This window comes from Amblyomma americanum, chromosome 1 (assembly GCF_052857255.1).
Source record: "Amblyomma americanum isolate KBUSLIRL-KWMA chromosome 1, ASM5285725v1, whole genome shotgun sequence".
Classification (NCBI taxonomy): domain Eukaryota; kingdom Metazoa; phylum Arthropoda; class Arachnida; order Ixodida; family Ixodidae; genus Amblyomma; species Amblyomma americanum.
Window position 1 is genome coordinate 503071790 of NC_135497.1, and position 25506 is coordinate 503097295.

The 25506-nt window shown below is 45.3% G+C and overlaps 1 protein-coding gene across 1 annotated transcript; it reads right to left on the reverse strand.

Annotated features, from left to right (window-relative positions):
- Window positions 1-887: 887 nt before the first annotated feature.
- LOC144128066 (uncharacterized) lies at window positions 888-25506 on the reverse strand. The gene is made up of 9 exons (XM_077661122.1): window positions 25462-25506; window positions 24659-24943; window positions 21407-21772; window positions 11673-11787; window positions 10302-10485; window positions 8787-8911; window positions 4545-4652; window positions 2077-2251; window positions 888-1386 (listed from the first exon to the last, which is right to left on the reverse strand). Exons 1-9 carry the CDS (start codon window positions 25504-25506, stop codon window positions 888-890), a joined length of 1902 nt encoding a protein of 633 aa, XP_077517248.1.

The following is a 25506-nucleotide window of genomic DNA, read 5'->3' on the forward strand; positions in this document are numbered from 1 at the left end:
ACGACACCTAAGACAGAGAGGTTAGTTTGATGCAAAATACCCTAGCCTGCAGCACTTTCCCCGGAACGGAAGTTAAAGGAGAGAGCCATAAAGTGTTATAATGGGTAGCAATTTATAGATAAGATTGGTGCGCGCCTGCGACACGACGTGGCTCCTGGTAGTCCGCTTCGCGCTGTGAAGCCAAGCACCACGCCCTGCAAGAACCCAGTACAACTCGGTTGACTTAGAAGCGGCCGTAGAGTGTGTCAGAGGTTTTAAAGATTCTAGGTCTCCAGGCGCATCATATGTCACAATTTAACGACCACTCATTGAGCAAGTGCTGCCTGTACAATCCTAGTACGTGCGCTTCCTCAATGACCCAGAATCATCATATTTGTAAAAGCCTCTTCATTCAGATAAAAAAGACCCCTGTGTTTCGCATTTGATGCTATTGTCTAAGGAAGAAAAGTGCGAACTCCATACATCTGTGGTCCAGGGCTATCTCCTGTGTATGTGTCTGTCAGCCTATAGCAATGTCTTAGCATTCCAGTACCCTACGCCACACCATTCCTTTTGAAAATAAAAGTCATTGCTGTGTCGTTCAAGATAGCATGCGACGCAGACAACCGCTGAGCTCGAGGTGCAGATTAACAGTGCGTTTATTGGGCGCTTGCGCTCTTATATCAGCCACCCGGCTGGCCGGCTTGCACAGCATGGTTGCCAGTCTTGAAGGCCCTGGTTCCCAGATCCGATACATCTTTCTCCCTCTAAAAACAGAAAAAAAATAGCACAATACAACAGCAGATCGATTCAAGCAATTTGATGAAAGTCCTTTTGATACACGAGGCGGGTGGGCTTTTTCCTTAACCGGGTGCTCCGGCGAAGCCCAGAGTCGTCCGGCTCGGAATTCATGGTTTCCAGAGGACTATGTTGCCCTGGCTCAGGATGCTCTTGAGGCGTGTGGGCAGCCGTTGCTTGATCGTCACACGTGGGGCTCGAGTTGCCCAGGGACTCCTGTGGTGCCGCAAGCCTGGAAGAGAAGCACAGTCGCTAGCACTGTCTTCCGTACAGTCAGGAATGGTTTCCAGTGAGGGGTCGAACTCTTCGTTTGTTCGCAGCAGATGTTGACGGTTGCGACGAAGCTGATTCACGTCTTTTTTACGGACCATGTATGAGCGAGGGGCGACGGCGTTTTCTGCGAGGGCCTTTGTGGTCCACCCTCCCTTGTCGAGCAGCCTAACGGTGTCATGCTCGCCGAGTGCTTCTAGTGGACGTCTCTGAGGGTGGGCTTGGGTGTGCTTTTTGACCTCTGGTGCCCTACGGTCTGCGAAGTCAGGCAGCCTCGCTCTTAACCTCCTGTTCATGAGTAGCTCGCACGGGGCTTGTCCGGCCTCGAGTGGTGCTGTCCTGTAATTAAGAAGGCGATCCAAACGTATTCATTCACATATAGCGCCTTCTTGAGGAAACATTTCACCAAGTTCATCCCTTTCTCTGCCAAACCGTTTGAGCGTGGAAAACCGGGACTAGAAACAACATGGGCAAATTCAAACTGTTCTGCGAAGGCATGAAATGCCTGCGATGAAAGTTGTGGTCCGCCGTCCGTGCATACTTCAAGCGGGATGCCGTGACGTGCAAATATCATGGCCAGCTCCTCTATTACACAGTGGCTAGTAGTGTGAGAAAGCGGCTCTACTTCAGGGTAATTGGAATAGGCATCGTAGACTGCAAGGTAGTTCCGTAATGCTCGAACAAGTCCGCGCCTACCCTAGCCCACGGTAATGCGGGACAATGCCTTTGCATTAGGGGTTCACTTGGTTGCATGTAAGCGAAACGGTGGCAGGTTTGGCACCTGGAAACTTTCTCAGTTATTTCTGCTGCCATACCAGGCCAATACATCAATACTCTGGCCATTGCTTTGCATTTTCCGACGCCCAAGTGGCCCCCGTGTAGGCGCTGCAACATTTCTTTTCTAGGGACTTCGGAATGACAACTCTATATCCACGCAACAGTACGCCTTCCACACTTGATAGCTGAGCTTCGAAGGGAGCTAGCTGACCTATAACGCTATGTCCATCTTGTAGGGCTTCAGTGACTCGCCTTAGCTCGTCGTCTTCACTCGTTTCTTTTGCCATCCGCTTGGCTGTTGTGTCGCTGACGAGAGTGGAGAGGCCGGCCGTTGCATGGGTGGCCACATTTTCTAGTTCGATTTCAGGTGGCTCATCGCTGTCGCATCGGATTCTTGAGAGAGCACCCGCCAGAGCAAGGTCTCTCCCTAGGACGTACAGCAGAGAAATGTTGAACGGCATGAGGCACATAAAGAAACGCTGCAGGCGAGGAGGCATGTCTGACAGGTTCTTCTGGGCAATGGCTATCAGTGGTCGATGGTCCGTTTCCACTATTACGTCGACATTAAGACATTAGGTGTTATCTTTCAGCAGAATATGTCATGGGATGTCCACGTGGACAGCATGCTAATTAAGCTAGCACAAGTAATTGGGCTAGTATACCGCAATCGCAATTTACTACCACCAAAAATCTTACTGTTACTTTATAATACCTAATTCTCCTCCCGACTCAATTATTGTCACTTAGTTTGGTCTACGACAACTTACGGAAATTTGCAGAAGCTTCACAAGTTGCAGAAAAGGTTTGTAAGAGTAATATAAAATCTGCCGTTTTATTCACATACGTATCCTCTATTTCCCAAATACAATATAATTCCTGTTACCAGACTGTTTGATTATATCCTTTGCAAGGCAATTAAGAATGAAAACGCTAGCAACAGTTCATTTCTACATCGTCTAGCCAGGTTACAACCAAACACTACTACACGCCAGACACGTCACACGGAGCTCTGGAAAGTAAGGACGTTTCGCACAACATACGGCCTACAAACAATACAGAATAAACTACCCCGGTTACTAAATGATTTAAATCATAAACATATCCAACTTGAAAACGTGACGTTCAAAACACTCCGCCGGTATTTCAACATGTACTAGGACACTTCGCTTGCCATTCCTGTTTACTCTGTCACGTTGTTGTTTACCCTGACTGTACCGCTTGTCTGTATTCACTTTGTTCTGAATTTTATTTGAAGCAAAATGTGCTTAATTTATCTGTTACTTTCGCTAAACTCATTGCCATCGCACATGAATGTTTCATTGCTTTTGTAAGTGCTTTCTAACTTCATTCTACCACATTTTCTGTATAATTTTATGTAGTTCTTGTGAGTGATTGTAATTGCAGATGTTTTCGTGTTTTGTTCTATTTTGTTTTTAGATGAGACATGCCGTTTCATTGCGCCTATGATGCTGTCAAGTGCATAGGGGGGGCCTCCGGCTTTGTCAAGCTGTCGCTTGTGACAGCTTTTACTGCGGGTCTCCCGCGCCATGTATTCATTAGGCGCAAATAAAACCATTATTATTATTATTATTAATATTATTATTATTATTATTATTATTATTATTATTAAAATCGCGAAACCGTTCACATGCGAAGTTGCCTTGAAGTACAAATCCATCCTCTGCCTGAATTGCTTCCACTTTTCCGCCGGCGCTTCGGAGAGCAGTTGGCGATTAGGGGGCGGTAGTACTTCCATTGCGCTGGCTCAGTTGAAGCGGGGAATGGGCGTGATAAGAACTTCTGACACCATGTGTCGTTCAAGATAGCATGCGACGCAGACGACCGCTGAGCTCGAGGTGCAGAGTAACAGTGCGTTTATTGGGCGCTTGCGCTTTTATATCAGCCACCCGGCTGACCGGCTTCCACAGCATGGTTACCAGTCTTGAGGACCCTGGTTACCAGATCCGATACAGTTACCACCACCACTGCCCGATTTGCTGGTGTTTGTGTTGAAACCGAAGGCATGCCCATAAATCACGGGAAGCGAAGTACTAAACCATACCTTGTAATTTGAGAACGGTACATGTCTGGCACTTGCCTACCTCTACAGCAATCACGATAAGCCTGCCAATGTGTGTGCAAATGCTCTTGCGCCTGCAAATCAGGCGCGATTTTAATAGGGGAGCAGCTAACCAGAATCACTAGCGCCTGCGAGAGCCTTCTCTTTCGTGCCATATGTCGTATGTGCAGCCGCTGACAAAGCAATGAATTGAAGGCGATTGCTTCCAGCTCATGCAGAGAGGCTATTGTAGCATCACCGAAATTCGTAGGCGTTGTAGAGAACTTTTCTGATTTTTAGTAAATCTAGAACACTGTTAATGAATAGCGAGCCTCTAAATTAGACCCACAGGCCCACCCTTAGGCTCTATGCATCTGACAAAGGTTGAACCTGGGCATTGTCGTTTCTTTCGCTTTCCCAACTTTCTCATTGTACAGCACAACGAAAAACAAGTTGTATTGCTCTGTTCTGCAGGAAATGGTGCTACGTGGTAGCACGCACTGCCACGTGGTATGAAATGGGCATGCTGTGCTCGTCAGTAAACTCTATAGCGCGTTGCATACATGATGAAACACGGTATTACAGCGACCCAGTAAATGTGAAATGGCATATAGAGGAGCTGACATGTAAGTGCTTTGACCAAAGCGATGACACAACGTACCTGTGCTCTCTGCTGGCCCAAAATTCGCGAGCGCCGGGAATTGCACGCTCGGGATCGGCACCGAATGGCGTCGCCGACCAAGTCTGTAACTTCGCAGTGTAGGACCGCCTGGACATGAGAGCGGCAGTGAACAGCATGCGTCTTTGTTGAAGTTGTTCTGTTTATTCACTGCAATAGCGATAAAAAAAATGTATAACACTGAGCTCGACCATTAGGTAGGAAAACACCGTTCCCCGAAGCAGAAAAAAAAAATTCAAACCACTGGCAGAAATGTGCCGCGAACATAATAATTAAGACTTTGAAGACGGCAAAGTAAATTTCCTTATCGCCAGTGATAACAGAGGCTATTAAACTTTATTAAATAAATCAATGAAACAGCGCACTCTCTGATTTTTTAACCTATAAGGTGTAATCACTTATCAGATTTGTGCCTGAGTGGCCCACATTACCACAGAGCAAAGGACAGTAATACTTGCACGTTTCAACAAACATCCAAAAACAAATGCCCTCTTTGCATTATTTCATTATTGAATTAAGAGTGCATAAGCGTCTAAACACATACAAGTTAGGGTGTTTGCTACGCGCCTTTTGAAGCATAAGAGAATCGTACACCAAAACTGCAAGATTTTGCTCCTGCTCTCAAAGAAGCTTAGCAGACGCCGCATTGGCTCAGTGGTTATGGCGCTCGGATGCTGACCCGAAAGAGGAGGGTTCGATTCCAGCAGCGGCGGTTGAATTTCGATGGAGGTGAAATTCTAGAGGCCCGTGTACTGTGTGACGTCAGTGCACGTTAAAGATCCCCAGGTGGTCGAAATTTCCAGAGCCCTTCACTACGGCGTTCCTCATAGCCTGAGTCGTTTTGGGACGGTCAACCCCCATAAACCAAGTAAAAAAAAAACAGCTTTCAAGAGTGCGTTTTCATGTATGCTGGCTTGCCATGCTCTATATCGTGTGTGAAAAATTGTGCAAGAAAGTACGAACTACTAATAAAGTAACTTCCGAATAACAGCCTGAGGGGAGAGCTGGTGCGTGACGAAATGAACGGCGGCGCAAACAAGGACACTAACTAGAAAGAGACACCACATGCGCACACTACCAACTGTTTATTCCGCGAAAAGGTGGCATATTTAAACATTCAGCTTAAGCATGTGATATCGCATTATCGCTCCGAACCCAGCACGTGGGAAAAAAGCACTGACATCAGGAAAACGAACAACCCCTGCAGATTCTGGGCAGGAGTCCCGATCAGGTGGCAACTGAAATTATTGAGGCTTTTATGATTAAAAAGAAGGGAAGCATTTGTGTTAGCGACTCTTCGATATCCCTCCGTACAAATCAAGTTTCATTTCTGGATAGTTTTTTGTGACATCATGTTCAGTGCGACTCTTCAGCCCTCCTTTTCTAGCGGCCGTCTGTGGAGTTTTTTTTTTAGAATCTTTCTTACTGTCTACACCTCAATACGGATTTGATCAAGGCAGATCCACTGAAACAGCTTTTATAACACAAAAAGAAATAATTCTCGAAGCATTTGAAAATAAAGAGATATGCATAGGAATTTTTGTTGACTTTTCATAGGCTTTTGACCACCTTATTCACCACAAACTACTAAAGAAACTTGAACTCTACGGCATACGTGGCACACCACTCCTCCTCATCGAATCATATCTTCAACATCGTTTTCATTGTGTGCACATAGTAAATGAACTCTCTTCTCTTCAGAAAATTTTTACCGGCGTCCCACAGAGATGTATATTGGGACCTTTACTTTTTATTCTTTACATTAATGACATTGTTAATATAAGTAATAAGCCTCAATATGTAATTTACGCAGATGACACTAGCATGTTCTTTAAAGGTAATACTCTCGAATTTCTAGTCCCAACCATTAACAGCGCGTTGGATGCCCTCAAACACTGGAGCGAAGCAAACTCCATGGTACTAAACACGAAAAAGACAAAAGCAGTTGTTTTCCAAGCGAGAAATAGGGCGATCATGGCAGAGCATCAGTTTCCCATTGGGAATTCTATTATAGATATTGTAGATACGGCCAAAACACTTGGAGTATTTTTCAGTAAGAGCATGGTCTGGGACGCTGACGTTAGTATAGTTCTATGTCGCCTCACGAAATGTGTAGGAATGCAAGCAAAATTTCGGTATTTTCTTCCGACGTCCATAAAAATACTAATTTACAACACGCTGTTCCTCCTTCATTTAAATTACTGTTTCTTAGTATGGGGCAATACAACGCAGGCCAACATAAATAAAATATTCATGCTCCAAAAGAAAGCAGTCCGGCACATAGCAAACGTCGATTACCGTGCGCACACAGAATTTTTCACGCGCTTTCACATTACACCAGCTCATGACCTATATGAATATCATTTAGCTCTGAGATATAAAAAGTGTATACGCTACCACCAGTATACGTTCCTAGAACTATCCTGCCTGAAAGCCACTATTCCAACATATGCATTTCGAAATCAGTCATTCTGGTGCGTTCCCTTCTGTCGTACAGAATACGGACGTTCTGTGTTACGCTTTGCAGTTCCACATGTATTAAATAAGCTGCTGAGTAGAGGAATATCTGTGGAAAAAAGTAGCCCACGTGACATTCTTGTCGCTTTAGAGCGGTGACTTTCAGTCCCTTTTGATAAATGTGCTGACATACACAAGCATTTTTTTTTTAATATGTGTACTTGATTCTATCAATCAGTTTGTCATATTATAAAAAGCGTACAAAAGCTTTAGTGTTCTTGTTTTGGGCGTATAAGTTACTTTCTTTCTCTTTTAACAATATATGCTCGCAGCGCCTCTTAACTTTTTTTTTCTACCTCGTCATTGTTAACCAAGCTCTGTTGCTTTCGTTGTATTTTGCCTTGTAGAAGGGGCCCGGACTCCTTCAAGTGAATTTTTATCACTTTTCTGTCAGGGCCTACCTACATCTTCCTGATGTAAATAAAGACGAACTTGAACTTGAACTTATTGAGTTTATCTTTATAGTGTTTGCAGTTTTTCGGTTTCTGACAGCTTTTGCTTCATTTGTTTACTCTGCTTTCGCTAAGATTGTTATTTGTTATTGGTTTTTTAGTGTCTGACCACTTTTGCGTCTCATGTAGGACTCTGCTATAGCTACGATTGTGTGACGCTGTTTTTTCTAAAAGATGGCCCCCTCCTTTAAGTTTTTTAATTCCTTTTATCAGAATCTGTTACTTTTTTTTCTGCAGGGGTTAAATTTTCTTGTTCGTTTTCCTGATGTTGATGTTTTTTTTCCACGTGCTGGGTTTGGAGCGATAACGCGATGTTACATGCTTGAGCTGAATGTTTAAACAAGCCACCTTTCCGCGCGATAAACAGTTGGTAGTGTGAGCATGTGGTGTCTCTTTCTTGTTAGTGTCCTTGTTTGCGCCGCCGGTCATTTCGTACTGATAAAGTGTTTACGCAATTTGTCCTGCATGTCAGTGCCAGCCATATGGCTTACACTGAACGGCACCAGCTAAGACGTCGCTCTTCTTTTATTCGTCGTAAATTAGAGCAACAAATCGGCAGTATTGACTAATGCCATAGCCATACCCTAGCCGGTAGAATCTTCTATCTAGAGCGCAGCCTCGCAAAGAAAAGGTCAACGAAATTAGTCCGCCCCTCTTCCGTGCTCTGCTGCTAATGATTGGGTTCTACTTAGCTGATTTCTTTTTGTTTCTGCACATGTGCAGCAGGCACGTAGAATGGTCAGTGGGAGAGCATGAGAAAGTGTAACTGGGCGTAGGGAGGTAGGGTAGGGAAGTAGACAATAGTTTATCCGGCAGCGAGCGACTGCACACAAGTTCACAACTTGTCATCTTGTCAAAAGCAGCGGTGTCGACTTGCTGAACCAGTTTTGGGCTATCGCTGACGGTTTATTCACGCTAAACTGGCTTGTCTGATATGAAAAGGCATAAGCGTACAGCAGCATAAGGACGTCATTGAAATCCTATCCCCAGAAATGCTATATCACAGTTCTATATCACACTTCACTAATAACGTGTGAAGCAAAATTTTTCTCTTAAAAGATGGCTGCCAACCATAGGGCCGCTACCCCATGCCAAAGAAGTTAGAACTCTCCTGCTAAACTCGTTGTGGGTGTCCCTGTTGTATTGAATTTTCGCGAATTGTGACCCCCTTCCAGACGTACTTCACTTGTGGCACTATTTTTCTTCGTGCTGACTGCACGCCTTAGCTGTGCGAAATCCTAAAGTATAGCTTTACCCGGGCGCCGGTGTTTTGCTTCATCAGATTCCTGAAGTGTGTGCAGGGACGAGTTGCTTCTGCAGGATGTGCGGGAATCCGCTGACGTGGTTGATGACGACTGGCGTCTTTTGTACCACCACCACCTGCGATGTCGACCACACTTTTTTGAGACGCGATGTGGGAATTACGGACACTCTAAAGGTTTTATCTACATCTTGTAATTTACTAAAACCTTGCACCTTAAATGGTGAAGATTTAGTGGTATGCTAAACTTTCTGATGTCTTATGCCTTACATTTGATTTGTTTCTATATAAGGGAATTTTCAAATATAACTGGACGGCAATTAAGAATCCTTGCTATGCCTCTTATATAGGCAAGGAGAAGTCGAAAACCAAATTCCACTGAAGTGAATCACATGTGCAAGTAATCTTAGTTTTAAAGCGAAGCATTCTTGCGTTCATCTTCTTTCCATGGGACCCCCAAACTTCTTAATGTTGACCATTCAAGCTGGACATAGAGCACTCATATATGGAGTGCTTGCAAAAATCTCTACTGGAAGACGTTCGTAATACAGAGCTCAAAAAACAGGGTAAAGGGTATCTATTAGAAATGATTAAGGTTTGAGGCTTTCTAGTTTCTTGCAATTTAAAGCGATCTGTAAGTAAGAAGAAAATAATTGAAAGCTCCAGCTGCTTGGGGGAATTTTGCCGCCACACCGTGTTTAGAGAAACCTCTCCAAAACGCTTGTAATGAGATTTTTATAAGAAAACTAATACACAACGCTATAGGTATATGCCTAAATTGCGAAACTCGGGGCAGCTGTTCAGCATCACCAGTTCAGCATCGCTTTTGCATCCAACGTTCTCGTTGCTATGTGGCCCACCATACACATGCCTGCATCCGGCCGGTTCTTCTTATTACTGTCGAGGATACTCGTATGGCCTACGGAATCCCAGCAACCAAGGCTGCCACACCGCGAGACCACCTTCAGTCCTGATGCGAGGCAGAAAACTGAAGCTGTGAACAACATTGGTACCTCAGCTTAAACAAAGTGATACCCTCTCTGGCGTATAACTTGCCACCAGCACCTTATACCCGCGCGGGGCTGTGCGTGCAGGGACTCGCTCCGTAACTAAGCCGCCGATTCCACACCTAGCGCCAGAAGCGCCATCTCTCGGGCCCGCCATAAATCTGTCTAGCACGGAGAGCACCCACCCGAGGCACCGCGACTGTGTAGCACTCAAATGTGTATCACCTGTAAACTTCTTGCAAGGATATACAGCAGCTCTAAAAATTAACGCATATTTCTTTCGACAGCACAAGCAAGATAGGCTTCCTTTTTTTTACTGAAAGGAAGCGCCAAAAGCTTATGTTTGTTTTTCTTCCTTCAAATCTTACCTGTGATGACATAGTACAGCTTGTACGAATTAGTAATGCACTTCAAAAAAAGTTACCGATTTTTTTACGTTGAATTCATTAAGCGGTCTCCGGATAGCGTTCCCCACGCGAAATGTCAGAAGGCTCACACGCACCCCGTCAGGACCAGGCTGAGCAGCAGTGGCACGATGATCGTCAGAGACTCGACAGGGATGGCTTCCTTCGCAGAGTGAACCACCCGGAGGGCTTGGGTGACGCTCTCGAAGCTGCGAAAATCGACTCGCCCGGTGGCTTCGTGGACGTAGTCCAAGGTGGGTGGTAAAGGTGCCGCTACTTGTGCTGCAAAGTAATAGCGCAGTTGCGCTATTCAGAATCTGGCAACAGGTGAGAGTAATTAGGCTTCACTGCTGCTCGCTTTTCTAAACGCCTACAAAGCTCAGTACACTGCTGAAATACTGCTGATGTAGACGGGGAAGTAGAAAAGAAATTGTACCGCGAACCGCGGTGGCTGTGCACTGTGGGGAAACGTTCGCACAACGGGCGTTTTTCTCCTTACCGGTTTTCTGCCTAGATATAATCACCTTGCAGAGGACGTTTCTTCAGAACAGTTTAATTTATGTCGACCCCGTTTATTTTCTTGCGCCGGCTGCGTTCTTATGAAGGAAAAACGCTAAGACGCCCGTGTGCTGTGCGATGTCAGTGCACGTTAAAGATCCCTAGGTGGTCGAAGTTATTCCGGAGCGCTCCACTACGGCACCTCTTTCTTCCTTTTTTCTTGCACTCCCTCCTTTATCCCTTCCCTTACGGCGCGGTTCAGGTGTCCAACGATATATGAGACAGATACTACGCCATTTCCTTTCCCCAAAAACCAATTATTATTATTATTACTTTATAGGACCACAGGGCAGATAAATACTTTTTTTTTTCAAAATGCTGAATTATAAGTTAATTGTGCCAAATTTTCTTCTAACTCTAGATATATCAACGAACGCTGCAACATAAAAATTCAAAATCAAAATGTATGCCTCTCGCAATCAAGATTATAAGAACGTTTCGACCTCTACCACTCTGCTAGGAATGCGATGATTGTTGAGCAAGCCTTCTGCCACATTTTCTAAACTCTGCCGCCATTTAGCAAGATTGTCAAGAAAAGCATATACTACAAAACAATTTTCTGAAGATATAAGAGTTGAATATTGGTTGAGTGGTCACAAAATTATTTTTAATATACTTAAAAATTTCATTTGTGCATATCGAGAAATAAAAAAAATTGAAAACACCCATCCTTTCTATACATAGTCTTTTTTTTTATGCGGCACAAGTGGGTCATAAGCGAGGAAAAACTTGAGGTCTGACGGTCTGCTTTCTCCCTTCCTTACTGAAATAGTGACTTCGTTTTGACTGATGACCTAGGCACGAAAACAAAAAAAAATGTGAAAGTCCGTCTCCATTTGGCGGCAGTTGGGCGCGCGCACTATACACACAAGAAACAACTTAACACTTTGAGATCCCCTATTTTTACCTACCTCGTACATCAAGGTTTACTTCGTAGAAACGGTTCCTGTTTCTGCCGTTATTACACGATTCTGATATAGAACCCCTACTGGCGTTAGAGGTAAACTGTCCAAGAATCTTTCCTATCTATTGCCGCGACGTCTAGAAAGGCCTCATGCAAAGTGTTCGAATGAGTGAATCCTCACGAGGGTCATGATAGGCGATTAGACGCCGAAGTCCAGGGACGTCTTCGGCTTGCCTATGCCAGATGCCCAGCAGGACGAAAGGCCATGGTTTGTGGTACAAACCAACGAAAATCGCAGCCAGCAGCGTCCCAACGCAAGTAAGCAGCAAAATCATGGCGACCCGTCTTGTGTTTTTCTTCTTCTTCAGCGCTTCTTTTACTTACGTTTTTAGTTTATTTTGCCAATCTAAATGTATTTTTACTAAGCCTCGCACGGCGGCCAAATGCGACTTCTGATATTTTGTTTTATAAGGCCATAATAATAATGGCTACCATCTATGGATACAGTTTACCGCCGTTTAATGCGTTCTATCGGGAGCAAGAGAGAGAGTGAGAAAGAAGAAAGCCAAGGAGCTTAATACTATATGGTCGAGGATATTCAATAATGTGGTAAATGTGTGAATGACTCTAAGTGGGAAGCTAATACAAGTATAATTATGTTACACTCCTTAGCATATCGCATATTGGGAGTGTAGTCTGTTTTGCCTTCCACGTACCAACTAAATACGGAAGTTCTAACATCACGACACAGTGAGAATTCAGGAAGAAAAGAAGTGTAGGGCAGTCTGTTGAAAATGTGGCGGTGTGCTCATGAGCGATTCCCTTTGGAGGAAGATCCACTTCATTAACATTGTAAGTGTGCACTATCGACTTATTCAATGCAAGTTGATTGATTTATTTTGCCCTCAGGGCGGAAGACTTCAGAGGGAAGTGGAGAATACAAAAGGTTATTATGAAGTCACAAGTACAGAACAAGATCAGAGGACAAGATATCAAATAAAGAATGCAGGTACTGCGCAGAGAGTGTAGTTGGAGCAAAGTGTCATCTTCAGAAGCTTCAGCAATTGTAAAAAAACCAGCGTGTAAAAAGCACACCGCTTACAATATTTACTTGCAAATCATGCAGCGTTGCTCGTTTTGCCTCGCCACCGTTCTAAACACCTCAATAGAGAAAGAAGTCGCATTCTTACGCCTCCGAAGCTTAGCTCTTCATTTTACTCTTGAGATAAACCTGGATGAGTTTTTTCCTCTTTGGATCTGTGCCAAACCCTGGCTAATCCCCCACCATGGGTATGCGCCATCGTATTTGAGACAACAACAACAACGACAAAAACAGCACTTTCAGGAGTACAGGCGAGTCCTACGGAATGGCTGTACGTACTTTGTTCGGCGACTGTGTAAGAATTCGTTCGGACTTGGTTGACATATGACGAACCTCCAGTCGCACTGTCCGTATGGTGACCATTCAGTTCGGGCCGAACAAAACAGAAATAGAAAATGGTAACACAGCGGGGAAAATGCGGTATTTACAATGAAAACGATGGCTCGGTTTGAAGATTCTCGAATGCCTCAGTGATGCTTCCACCACTCTCTATTCTGCACGGGTTTCCTAGCAAGAACTTCGTCCGAAACAGCAGTAGTCGGTGCGCGCCATTCGCCTCTCCGTTGGCGACGCTCTCGATGCTGGGGCGCCTCCGTCGTCAGTTGTACCTCGGCGGTGGCGTTGAGGCGCTCTCCATTACTTTGCTTCTTTCTGGCTGCTTCAGGTTCGATTATCTTTAGTTATGTAAGCGGTGTAGTTCTCTTTCGGCGAAAAAGCAGTGTGTGTGTATGCGTGCGTGCGTGCGTGCGTGCGTGTGTATGTCTGCGTCACCGTCACCGTCGAGGTGTGCAGCTGGTAGCAAGGCTGAGAACTTCGTCAGCATCAAGGCGCAAACGGCGAGGAGGCGCTGGACTATGCCACGTGTGGAGTTCGCTGACCTTTCCGCGAACTCGTTGATCTTGTATTCGCAAGGAAAGCTGCTCCCACGGGGTCGGAAGTCCCCAACAAAGGGGCCCGTCTCATCCCTGCCGCCCCTTTGTGCAGCGGACGTCCTCGTTTACGCCGCGCCGTCACGGGGATGACCCGCCGGGAAAAACGCGAACCAAGTACAGCTAACGACATGTGGTTGTTAGGGGGTTGACGAGGTTTCGGGGGCGCACGAGATATTAGCCGAGTGACCGGAAGCCCACTATTCCTGTAACGACTGTCTACTTCCCTTAACGACTGTCTTCTCTTTGTTGCTGTCAACAACCTGGGTCATCGCCTCGTCGGCACATGTTTCTAGCGTCTGTGGTGCCGTGGGTGGCGTGGGAACGGAAGTCGCATTTGTGTTGTTTGTGTAGTTATTCGAAACCTCCTTCCCAAATGTTTTATTCAGACCTTTTTCCCCAATCTCTGATCAGTGGGCGGACCTTATTTTCCTTTCCCTAACCACTGATTGGCGAGATGGGTCGTTGGTTGTCTTATTGGTTGCTGTCCCCGCTAAGGGCGGAGACAGAGGGTTTAAAACCAAGTGCTCTGGGTTGAGCGGGGGCTGAATTCGTCTGATCCACGATTTAGTCATGTAAATAGTTTTCTCCTTGCTTTGTTTCTTCTCGTTTTTTTTACCTATGTTGTAAATAAATAGTTAACCTTCTCCTTTCCTTGAGTAATGTGAATGTTTGCGAGTAGAACCACCGGGTCATCAAGAAACTCCGATTTCATCTTCAAATAGTTTCCTCACATCGCCACCGGAAGGGGAAACTCAACTCCACGGCTCTCGCAGATCACTGCACGGGGCATACGGCCGAAGTTCCGGCATTCGATTCCATTATAATCCAGCTCGAATGGCCGTGGGCCGAGGAGGTACATGGTAGTGACGACTGGTAGCCGGTGTCGGAAGGCTCGACGCATGGTCACTATACGTGATGCTTGGTTCCGCGTTGCGACCGCGAGAATGGCTCCAAATGCGCTCAAGAACACTGAACGCATTCACACACGATTTCTTTCAAATGTCAACAAGTCGCCGTCTGTGTGAGCACCTATCAATGAATGAAAAGAAATTCACGCGCCTTATATAACCGCCTTGAGGGTTGGTGTTCTAGCGAAGGGCATGCGCAATAGAATAAAAAAGCAGAAGCACGCTGTCGCATGAATTATTGGGGCAATGACGATAAGCGAAGTATTCGGAAAGTATATCATCACCCCGTAGTTTTCCGCGTTTCTAAAAGGCAAACTTTACGTCTTATCGTCACGGGCGCTGTGACATAAACAAGCGTGAAGGGGAGGATAAGGTGAGAATGATTATGTCTTCGTGCAAATCTCCATAAACTTTGTTTTCTATTTATTATACGTTATTCCGCCCCCTCTTGCTGATGAATGCATACAAACTGACTACGCAGGGCTATGTCAACAAACTAGCCCAATCTCTAAAGGTTCTGATATCAGTCTAAACCTAAACGTTTAGAAACAAACCGCCATGATAGCCGCAATCAAGTTTTTTTATTTTCATTAGCGAATCTTGCTTACTTTTCTGACGACAAACCAAAGCAGTATCTGTAGTGATGACAAGCGTTTCCGCGGTCTCCTCTACCGAACAATCTTCATGATATACCGATGCCCAGGGAAACAAAATCTGTTCTCGTGTGCTTAGACAAAAGTGTATTGACCATTTTTTGAACTTTCCTTGTCGTAAGAATGATGCCCAGTACGGTTTCTCTTGAAAATCATGAAAGCTTGGTTGGAGGTGGAAGTCCACCTCTAGCGGCATCGTACTTGCATTAGTTTTCGTTGTCATTCGCTACATGCGCAAATGACACATATGATTTATTTTTCACCAAATGATTCCATCAGCCTCACATCTGAAATAAAAAAAGAGCATTTCATGTATCGGTGTATTGTTTATGGGGGTTTAAGGTCCCAAAGCGACTCAGACTACAGAGGACGCTGTAGTGAAGGGCTCCAGAAATTTCTACCACCTGGGGTTCTTTAATGTGCACTGACACCACACAGTACACGGACCTCTGGAATTTCGCCTCCATTGAGATTCGACCGCCGCGGACAGGCACCGCGGTGGCGCCCATTTCATGTATCGGTAATACCGCTGCTCTTTCGTGTATCAAAGAACTGCTAAAGTAAGTAATCGCCAAGTCCTGCCTTGTGTGTGTGTGCTGTCTCCGTCTTCTAGCGCCTGTACGCTTTTTGCCTAAACCATGTCATGCTACAACCAACTAGATCAAATCAAAGTCTCGCTCTAATCGCCAAACATTATAGTCAAGCCCTGACGTCACCGTTCTTGAAGGCACATAGACTGGCCCAGTGGAGTGGTCCGCCCCACAAATTTGCTGTCCTGAAAAGATCAGTTCTCAAACCATGCGCCACATTAAAGATGTATTGCAGAGTGAATGCGCCGACGTTGCTGGTTGCTTCAGTCTTTCAATAATAATATTAATAATAATTGGTTTTTGGTGGAAAGGAAATGGCGTAGTATCTGTCTCATATATCGTTGGACACCTGAACCGCGCCGTAAGGGAAGGGATAAAGGAGGGAGTGAAAGAAGAGAGGAACAAATAGGTCCGTAGTGGAGGGCTCCGGAATAATTTCGACCACCTGGGGATCTTTAACGTGCACTGACATCGCACAGCACACGGGCGCCTTAGCGTTTTTCCTCCATAAAAACGCAGCCGCCGCGGTCGGGTTCGAACCCGGGAACTCCGGATCAGTAGTCGAGCGCCCTAACCACTGAGCCACCGCGGCGGGGCCGAACTCGTTTTTAGCACAAGTTATAACGATGTATGAATGCCATCTATGGACCGGGTGCCTGCCACTCGAAGACATGCGTGCTCTCATGTCCGCACCGGTGCTGCTTCCAAAGTGCATGGAACAAGCCACAGGCCTCGTTGGCGTGCGGTACCAAATAGCAGCAACGCTTCGAAGAAAAGTAGCTCCGCTAGAAGGCTGAATATTAAAGCAGCTTCCTCAGCTAGAGGGACAGTTCATCTGCGTCGCTTTTCTGTGTCATGCATTCACGAATACATCCAGCATCTTGAGACACGTGCAACGAAGACGCAAATATAGTATGTGTAATAATGGGATGGTTTGCAAATGAGCTCCTGTACGCTTTGGAAGAAGTGGGTGGCCGGAGATGATGAACTGGAACCGCTGCACAGTGTACATGACAGTCCTAACATGTGCACGTTGAGCACTGCTTTCCTCCCGAGGATTGGGGAAGGAGGGCTTGAACTGCAGAAGCAATCGTGCAGAATATGCCTCACTGGAGCACTCAAAGCAGTCTATCAACCGAGACTTCACGCAGTCGCACACATTCCAAGCGGAGGTACTGCAGGTTCAGGACCTGTTGGAAGCGCATCATAAGCTCCCGCCCGGAAGGATATTAGGCGCCGCTACTTTAGCTCGTTGACCAGTCCACACGTCCCTAGGTTACGACCCACAGGAGGGCAAAAGGTGAACGTCCAGAGCATCATGAACTGGACGTCATTCCGGCACTCTAGCAGGTCCGTACCACTGCAGTCATTGCCGAAGGAAACAGTTGATTCAATTTATTTCGTGCGATTCGTTAAGTTCGGCAACTGTGCAAACCAAAATGAGCGTCATGTTGGAAATGCAACTGGCTGTATTGAGACTATCTTTCGAGCCGTTAGTGGATGCCTGGGTCTGCATATTTGGTGCAGTTACTGCTAACAACATCCGGTCTGAAAGCACACTTCAAGGCATCATGATAGTCGTTTACGCGTCCGTTTTTACGCCATAGTAAAGGGTCACGCCTGCCTCACAGAGGTGTTGGAGCAATGTCACCGAGGTTAACGAAGCCGCCAGGACAAAGAAGTAAGTTGACCGAGCAGGGATATGGAAATGACGAAGGGTGGCCGGAAGAAGAATGCTGGTCGCATGGTTACAGTACCTGTTGCCTGGTTTCACAATGTGACCAAGAATTGCTGAAAATACGCCCAAAGACTCTGCACGCTTTCACACTAGCCGTCTTTCAAATGTGAAAAAGCCACCGTCAGTGTGACCGCCTATCAATTATTGACTACAAAATCTCGCCTTATTTATGTTTCTATAGGGTTGGTATTCTGTCAAAGAACATGCGCAGTTATATCATAAAGCAAAAGCAAGCTGTCGCGCAAAATCTTAATGCTCTCGCGTTAAAATTCAGAGAAAATTTAAAAGCGAAAATAATGGCGGCTCCATCAAAGAACAGCGCTAGCTCAATGCAGGCAGACCTTTCACGGCAACAGTCTATTATATTTCCGACAACTCCACCCAGTGTCTCAACTTTAAAATACAGACAGAAAAATATAGGTGCGGTGGTTCCGAAGAATGCTGTTTCACAGTTTAACATCGAGCAAGAGTTCAATAAATTTTATAACTAAATGACGTTAACAGATCATTAAAGTTTAACAGGACGGAAGTTTCAAATACGAACTTGGACAGATACACCCAAGTTACGCGAACATTTCAATAATATATGTGGCTTGATACCAAACATCAGCGTTTCAAGCTTAGGAAAGAAAGGGTTCCAAGATAATAAACTAGATGACGGCACCAGTACCAAGAAAATCAATTCGTGACAGCCGTAGAGAAAAGAGGGTTCCACCATAATTGATTAGATGGCGCCACGGGTACTGAGAAGTGAACACACAGGAACAGCCGGATGTATGAGGAAACAGGTGTCTGGTATGCTACTAGATGGCGCTACGGGTATCAAAAATGGAATATACTGCTAAATGTCTGCTTCACTTGCTTGAATTTTCAGGGGCAGATTCTTCAGGACGCCTGATGTCCCTGTCGCCAGCCTTTTGAGCATTACTGTGAAGAAAAATAGAACAAAGGAAAACAAGCTAGACATAATAAAGCAATTTCGGATCTCTGCTATGCTCGGAGGAAAAGCGAGAAAAGTAGATAAGAATAGCAGATAGGAAGGACGCAAAAATATTTAAAAAATGCGAGGAATACGGCGGGTATTTTACAACCTGCCGCGGATGGGCAAAATCACCATCGCAAACCGTCACGTGGTCATCATTGAAGTGCCCGGTGCAAATGTGTTCTTGGATACAACACAACATTCGATTTTCGCAAAGAACCGGGAGTAATTTTTCTGCGTCTCACGTACGCAGAAATTGCGCTGTTATCAGTGGTGTTGCCAGTGCAGAAGCATCACAAGGTGAGCGGTTGACCACAATGACGACAAATTATTAACGGTTTGACAATACTGCACCCAGAGAGAACTGACACGACATATTAAGGCTGCCTTCCGTTGAGGAGGCGTGTTCGATAAATTGTCCCTAAGATACTACAATTAAAATTATAATAATTAGATTTGCTCAACCTATATGTCCGATCTTCGCTTTCCTGACGGCTTTGTCCAACTACCTCTGTTAAAGATTGCACTTGACCAACCTCCTCAATGAGCCAACTTTTTCCTAAGCTTATTTTTCCTGCTGCTAGTTTACACCGCAGTTTCCTTTGACATATAGGTATATCAAAGTTCACATTCCCTGACCATCTGAAAAAAAATATTTTCCCGGCTTCTCGCTCGACGTAAATATACTGGTTAATTTGCACACGCACTGCTCCTTTCAGTTGATTCATGAAAATAATTCAACAGCATTCCAGGACGTCATTTAATTCCTCCATTGTTCAGAACTTCAGATGTTTGCATGGAAAAAGGAAACACGTGCAGTGCGACTAATCTCTCTGACTAAATGGTGCAACAGCAGTACTCCTATATTTTGGGACTGCTATTGCGGTTCAACCTGTTCTAGATCTCCAGCCTTCTCAAAAAATTAAAAAATTCTCGTGATATTTTGCAAGAATGATATCAGAGGTTCTAATTGAGATAATTTTTTACTTCACGTGTATGATGTTTGCAAAGGTCTTAAAGCTATTCACTTTTACTTATGCGACTCTTCATGCTTAGGTTGAGTCTCGATTTGATCTTAACGACTGCCAAATGACCGTTCGTTAAATTTTAGGAACGAGGCCATAGCGGGCGTAGGAATTAGTGCCGGCGTCGATGATTTTGTTGTTTTGATCTTTTTGTACAGACAGCTTGCTCGGCTTCCAAGAGTACTGATGCAAAGGGAGAGCCGGGCACCTTCTTTCGCATTTTTTGCTTGAACTGGATCTAAAGAAGCCTTGCACAGAAGTTTTTTGTTCATGCCATTTGATGGTGTTTTCTGTTAAAATTATTTAGCGCTATGCGGTTAAACGTTATGAAGAACCTGGACCGCCGCGGTGGCTGAGTGGTTATGGCGCTCGGCTGCTGGTCCGAAAGACGCGGGTTCGATCCCGGCCGCGGCGGTCGAATTCCGATGGAGGCGAAATTCTAGAGGCCCGTGTGCTGTGCGACGTCAGTGCACGTTAAAGAACCCCAGGTGGTCGAAATTTCTGGAGCCCTTCACTACGGCGTCTCCCATAGCCTGAGTCGCTTTGGGACGTTAAACCCCCATAAACTAAACTATTATGAAGAACCCAAGACCAGACTTCGGATGCATTTTAAAGCAGGCTTCTTGCGGATCATGTTTCAATAGCAAGCATTTCACGGCCTGTCATGATGCCTAGTATGCAGCGAGCAATTTGATGGAGGAATAGTGCAAACAAAGGACGGGACATTTGAAGGCACACACGGCGAGCGCTTTCCAGTGTCTCGTGACTTGTTTGCACTATCCTTCCATCAAAATATACCAATACAAACATGGTCAACTTTTCGCTCTGCTACAGTGCGCACATTGCAAAACATTCAAAAATAAAGAACAACAATATTTATCAAGACTCAGAGGTAAGCACTCAATTTTTCAGCACAGCGAACAAGAATTAGTACTTTAGTTATTTTTCACACAGCATAAAATGATTCACTAGCAAAACCCAACAGCTGCTGCACATAACTTTGGCGTGCCTATGGAAACGGTGACGGTATACACAAACGCTTTGTCACCCTTGGCAGATATGGGCGGCAAAGCCGGATGTGTTTTCTAACTAGGCGCTGCGACGTCACCCGGAGTCGTATGTCCAGGCAACACATGTTGTGCAGGTGACGCTGTAGAACCAAGCGCCCCCTCTTAAGTATTCGTTGTCAGTAATTAAGGAACGTGGCTCCTAATCGAGTTATGTAGAATTTCTGCCGTTTTTACTGTCAGCTTACCCTTGCAGTAATGTATAAACATGGGGTTTTGAATCGAAATGATGAAATTTGCGATTATTCGTTCTGGACATCCGAAAAGATCTGAATTGCGCTAAAGTAAGGTAGCATTGTGAACGTGTAAAAACAAAAGCATCATTTATGGTACTCACTCTTAGAAACGCTACCACATTGGAAGCGAAGAAAAGCCTTCAAATCCAAGGTGTCGAAGAATAATGTGCTTTGTTGTACAAAGAGAGATATATGAGCTGAGCTCATGTCGATCTTGACAACTCCCGAAGGAAGCGCTACAAAACAGTCAATATTGTCGCGTTCGACGGCGACAGGTTTCGTGGCACTCATCCTGGTTGACGAAGGCGTTGGAGCAAAATAAACATCGGTGTCGAAGCAGAAATTCCCACTCCACCCTGTGACACTGGAACGCGGTGCCTTTATCCGTCACCGACGGAGCGGCAAAAAACGGAAGGCGAAGCTGCGAAGGTTCGCACAACTGTGACACCGGCAGCAGGCATCCCCGCTCCCGACGTGTCCGCGAATCGTTGCACTGCGCGCCGCACACGGCCGCAGTATCAAAGACGGGTGCCGAGGCCAGCGGGCATCTGCCACCCGCAAAGGACCATGGGACACACTTGCGGCCGTCGTGGAACCACCAGTCACCGCGAGCGTCTTCAGCAGTGCAGGCTACGAACCGCGGCTTCTGAACGCAACGGTGCTCAGGAGCCCACCGGCCCTTGACACAGGCCGCCAAGCAGTCCTCGATGGAGGCGAATTGGTTCGGACTGCGGTTGCACACGTGAGCCCTCTGCACTGTCGCAGATAGGCACGATCCTTCGTCCGGGTCATAGAAGAACTGCGCCGCTCCGTTGACATTGCAGAAGGACTTGTGGACGGTTGGGCAGACTGTGCCATCCTTGTCGTTGCTGCTCTGCATGCGGAGAAGTAAGCTTTGATTATCCGCTCCTAGCGTGGCTCTCTACCATGGTAAGTTACTGGGCAGTGGATGGTACTGAGCACATAAGCAGCGCTAGTGCTGACTGGGGCAGATGCACAGTTTCCTTCCCAAATATATAGGCTACGGAGCTCATGGCCCGAGTGGACATCAAATATTTTTGCGAGGTTCATGTGTTACTTTTGTCATGTGCTTCCCAAAAGTGAAGAAGCACGCATACGGATGGATGAACCTTGAGCCGATCCGTGTGTTTCTTGACTTAGTCTTGTTGCCCATCCGGCGGATTATGATTAAGAACATGCCGAACGAACTCGCTCCAAAGGATATATGTTCACGGATATGTTCCGTGTTAAGAATATGATGTGTGTAAACAGGCGAGAACTGTTAATTTTGGCAAGCTTTCCAGGAGTGACGGAGCGGAAAAGCTGTTGAAAGTAATATTACGGTCGGCAGCGGTTACGATCGCATTAGTAATCCGGTTGCTTTGCTGAAAACTCTACGAGTGAACACTAGCGTAAGTGAACATTCTTCAGAGATGAAAGTAGAACTATGTTTTTCTACAATAACTGGCAATTTTTTTCAGATTACCTCTTCCTATCTCTCCGCACTACCGTCAGGATATGAGAGGAATATTGCTGCTGCAGCCTAATGTTCCAGCGCAAAAAACCTTATTTCTCCCTTCTTCGTCGCTGCATACGCTCCGCCATTAATACTGCGTTAAGTCTAAAAACACTTTTAATAGGATGGGGTCATATCGCGTGAACACTGTGAGCCCGAAATGGGGATGGACTTTTCCAAACTTGTTTCAACAGCCGATGGTTCATTGATATAGAGGATAAAGAACAGGCATAGATAGGTACTTGCGGAGCGAAAGACATTCTCTCCAAAGCCGGTGGTGTGCGGAAATGCCGAAAAACTTTACTAGCCGAACTGAAACACTGGTCTGCCTCGAGACTGAAGTCAATATATTTTAGGCTTAGATTGGAAAAATGCGTTATGATTTTTATTTCAGCCTAGCGTGGACTTCAGATACGTTACAGTCTTTGATACGCATGTTATTGCTTTGAAACTTGCTCTAGGTCGAGTTAAAATCAGTGGTTTGAATCAGGCTTGTTAGGCAAAATATACCGCCCTCTGTGGAAGACAAACGGGTACACATGGCACTGTCACGGCCTTACGGCGCGCAAGTCTAGAAGCCACGGAGGAAGACTTGACTTGCTCCGTGCTAGAAGTTGAGCTCAAGAAAATTGCTAAAAATGAAACAATATTATACCGCAGAACAATGCTAATCGTGTCCTATGCAGTAAAAGACGTTTTTTAGGACTTTTGTATTACACTTTGGCACATATATGTCAAAACTCTGCTGAGACCAGAAGAAACTAGCCCCATGTCACTATGCAGACAGTACTGCCGAAAAAGATAAAATGAAGAATTCAGTTTGAGGCTCTCCTAGACACTGCGTTACATGTCCATTAAAAACTGAAAAAAATCTACCGAAATCTAACGAACAGCGGACCTAACGTGGACAGAAGAATTAAGAGAATAGAAGGAATAAACTACCTTCTGCAGTGTGACAAAAAAAGTTACTGGTAAACGTTCCTGGCAGCCCAAAATGAGGCTTAAGCTACTTTTGTGAAATATTTTCTATCTTCAGGAGGAGTTTTCAGACTACCTTAGGCAAAAAATAAAATTGGCGGGATTCGTTTCAGTTTGTGTATCAACGGGCAAAAACACGTTTTAACTCAACTGCAATGTCACGTGCGATGAAAACTCGCAATTTTCCCAACTCCGTCGCTTATTCCACTCCCCAAAAAGGTCTCTCACTACATTGCGGTGCAATTAAACCTTTCTAGTTGTTTGTAACACACCTCGCCGTCCATGTTGATGGAGTTTGTATACATGTATGCTACCTCTGATTTTTGTGATACGTTTTGTGCTTATGTTTAAAGTTGTCGAAGGAAATTATTTCTTTTTGAACAAGCATTATGGTTCGCGCGGTTCTTTATAGTACGCGTCGTTTATAATTAGTCTTACATGTTAATTGCAACCTTCAAGCCATAGTTGTTTTTTTTTTGTGGTTGTAAAGCTAATTTCTAAATGCTTTACTAGGCGCCAGTCAGTTGCTAAGATACAAAAATCATTTAACTCTTCCAGGAGGGGACGAGAAACAGCATTTAATAAAACATCGAGATGGGTCGTTGGGATTTTTTTCACCATCTAACTAGACATATTCATTATATTTGTGGCCACGGGTGTTTAGAAAATACTTGGTTTGGTGTAGTAGAACTAAAGCTAATAATGGCTTGCATTACACACAATATTAAAATGTACGGAAAATGAAATCTGCGCGACCCACAACCGTCTGGACGTTTCCTAATCATTCTCCGCAGAGGGTAGCTGTACGTGACGGAACTAAGGACTCATAATTCTTGAGGGCGGGCAATCGATTTACGTGTTCAAAACAGGAAATGAAAGCCATGATAAACATAGTTGTGCGTTAGTTTTTGAAGGTGGTAATCTACCTTGACCTTCGATGCTTCATCATGAACTAATCACGCGCGCAACCTGTACATATTTATTATTGCGTAAATAGTTTTTGTGTATACTACCTCTCCACCCTATTTTCTCTGCCTGTCCCCTCACCTCTCTCATTTCATTTGTCCATTCTGCCAGCTATCCTTTATTTCCGCTGTCCAAGCTTAGGTGCTTCAGTATCGGTGGCAGATGGCGGGGTTAGCGAAAACCTTTTCCTTTATTTTTATTATTATTTTAATCAACCCCTACTACTACTTGACCATCGGGTGTATCCTACCAGTCAGCACCACTCGCGTGCGCTTATCTTCGTTTAGTTGCAATACGCACGGGGGAATCACTGACGTTAGTAGTAGGGACGGGTGGATCCTTCATGCCTTGCTTGTCTGAAGCCGTTTCGTTCGCGCCTGGTGACCGATCAGGCGCTGTGGTTTGCTCGGGCACCCGTGTCGGCGTCGGCTTCTCAGTGGTCATGTTCCCAAGACTGGTCTTGCTGGTAGTGCGGGTCGTATGGCCTCCGCTGCTCTCAGTTGTTGGTGAACGCGTTTCCGTTGGCGGTTGGGTGGTGGTATGCGTCTCGGGTGAACTGGGTGCATCTTTCATCTTCAAGGAGCCCTAGAAATAAATAACATTAATATTAGCCATACGTTTTTAGGAAAAGTCTATTGATACCTAATGTAGTCGCAGTTGCTCCTGCTATGAGTAGATTGCTGTATTCAAGGCTTCATGACTGCAGTGCTCGTAAGGCCGACAACCAACACCGATCAAATCATCTCGCCTATACTACAAGTGTAAAAAGATTAATCTTCCTCTTAAATAGAAATATATCTAGAGAGCGCCATAAATCAGAGGAGTTAAAAAAAATAGTGCTCTCGATCAGCCCAAGTTACCTACAAACCCAGTGGGTGAGCATTCGCCAGTAGGTGAGTATTCGCCTAAAAACCCAAAGAGAACAAAGTTAAGTCTAGCGTGACCTATAGGGCGTGCTGCAAGCTCACTCCCTAACAAGGGTGACTAAAATCATTTAAGTTCTGTTTGCCGCAAGCCATCATGCAGCACACTATCTCCACGGCCACGGCGTTCCGAATAAATGAATACCTGTCCAAGACTTTTGAATAGTGCAGCCGAGTCACCTGGTGAGGCGCAGGTGCATCCGTAGGTGGCGGGCCCAGCGTCAT

Bases quoted from the DNA above. Each gene is read 5' to 3' on its own strand.
- LOC144128066 (XM_077661122.1), bottom strand. From the start codon at position 25,506: ATGACGCTGGGCCCGCCACCTACGGATGCACCTGCGCCTCACCAG. The intron at 11,788-21,406 runs GTGTGCGGCGCG...TCGCGGCAATAG, and splicing joins CCGTCTTTGATACTGCGGCC to ATAGGAAAGATTCTTGGACA. The intron at 4,653-8,786 runs GTAAAGCTATAC...TCTCATGTCCAG, and splicing joins AGCAAAACACCGGCGCCCGG to GCGGTCCTACACTGCGAAGT.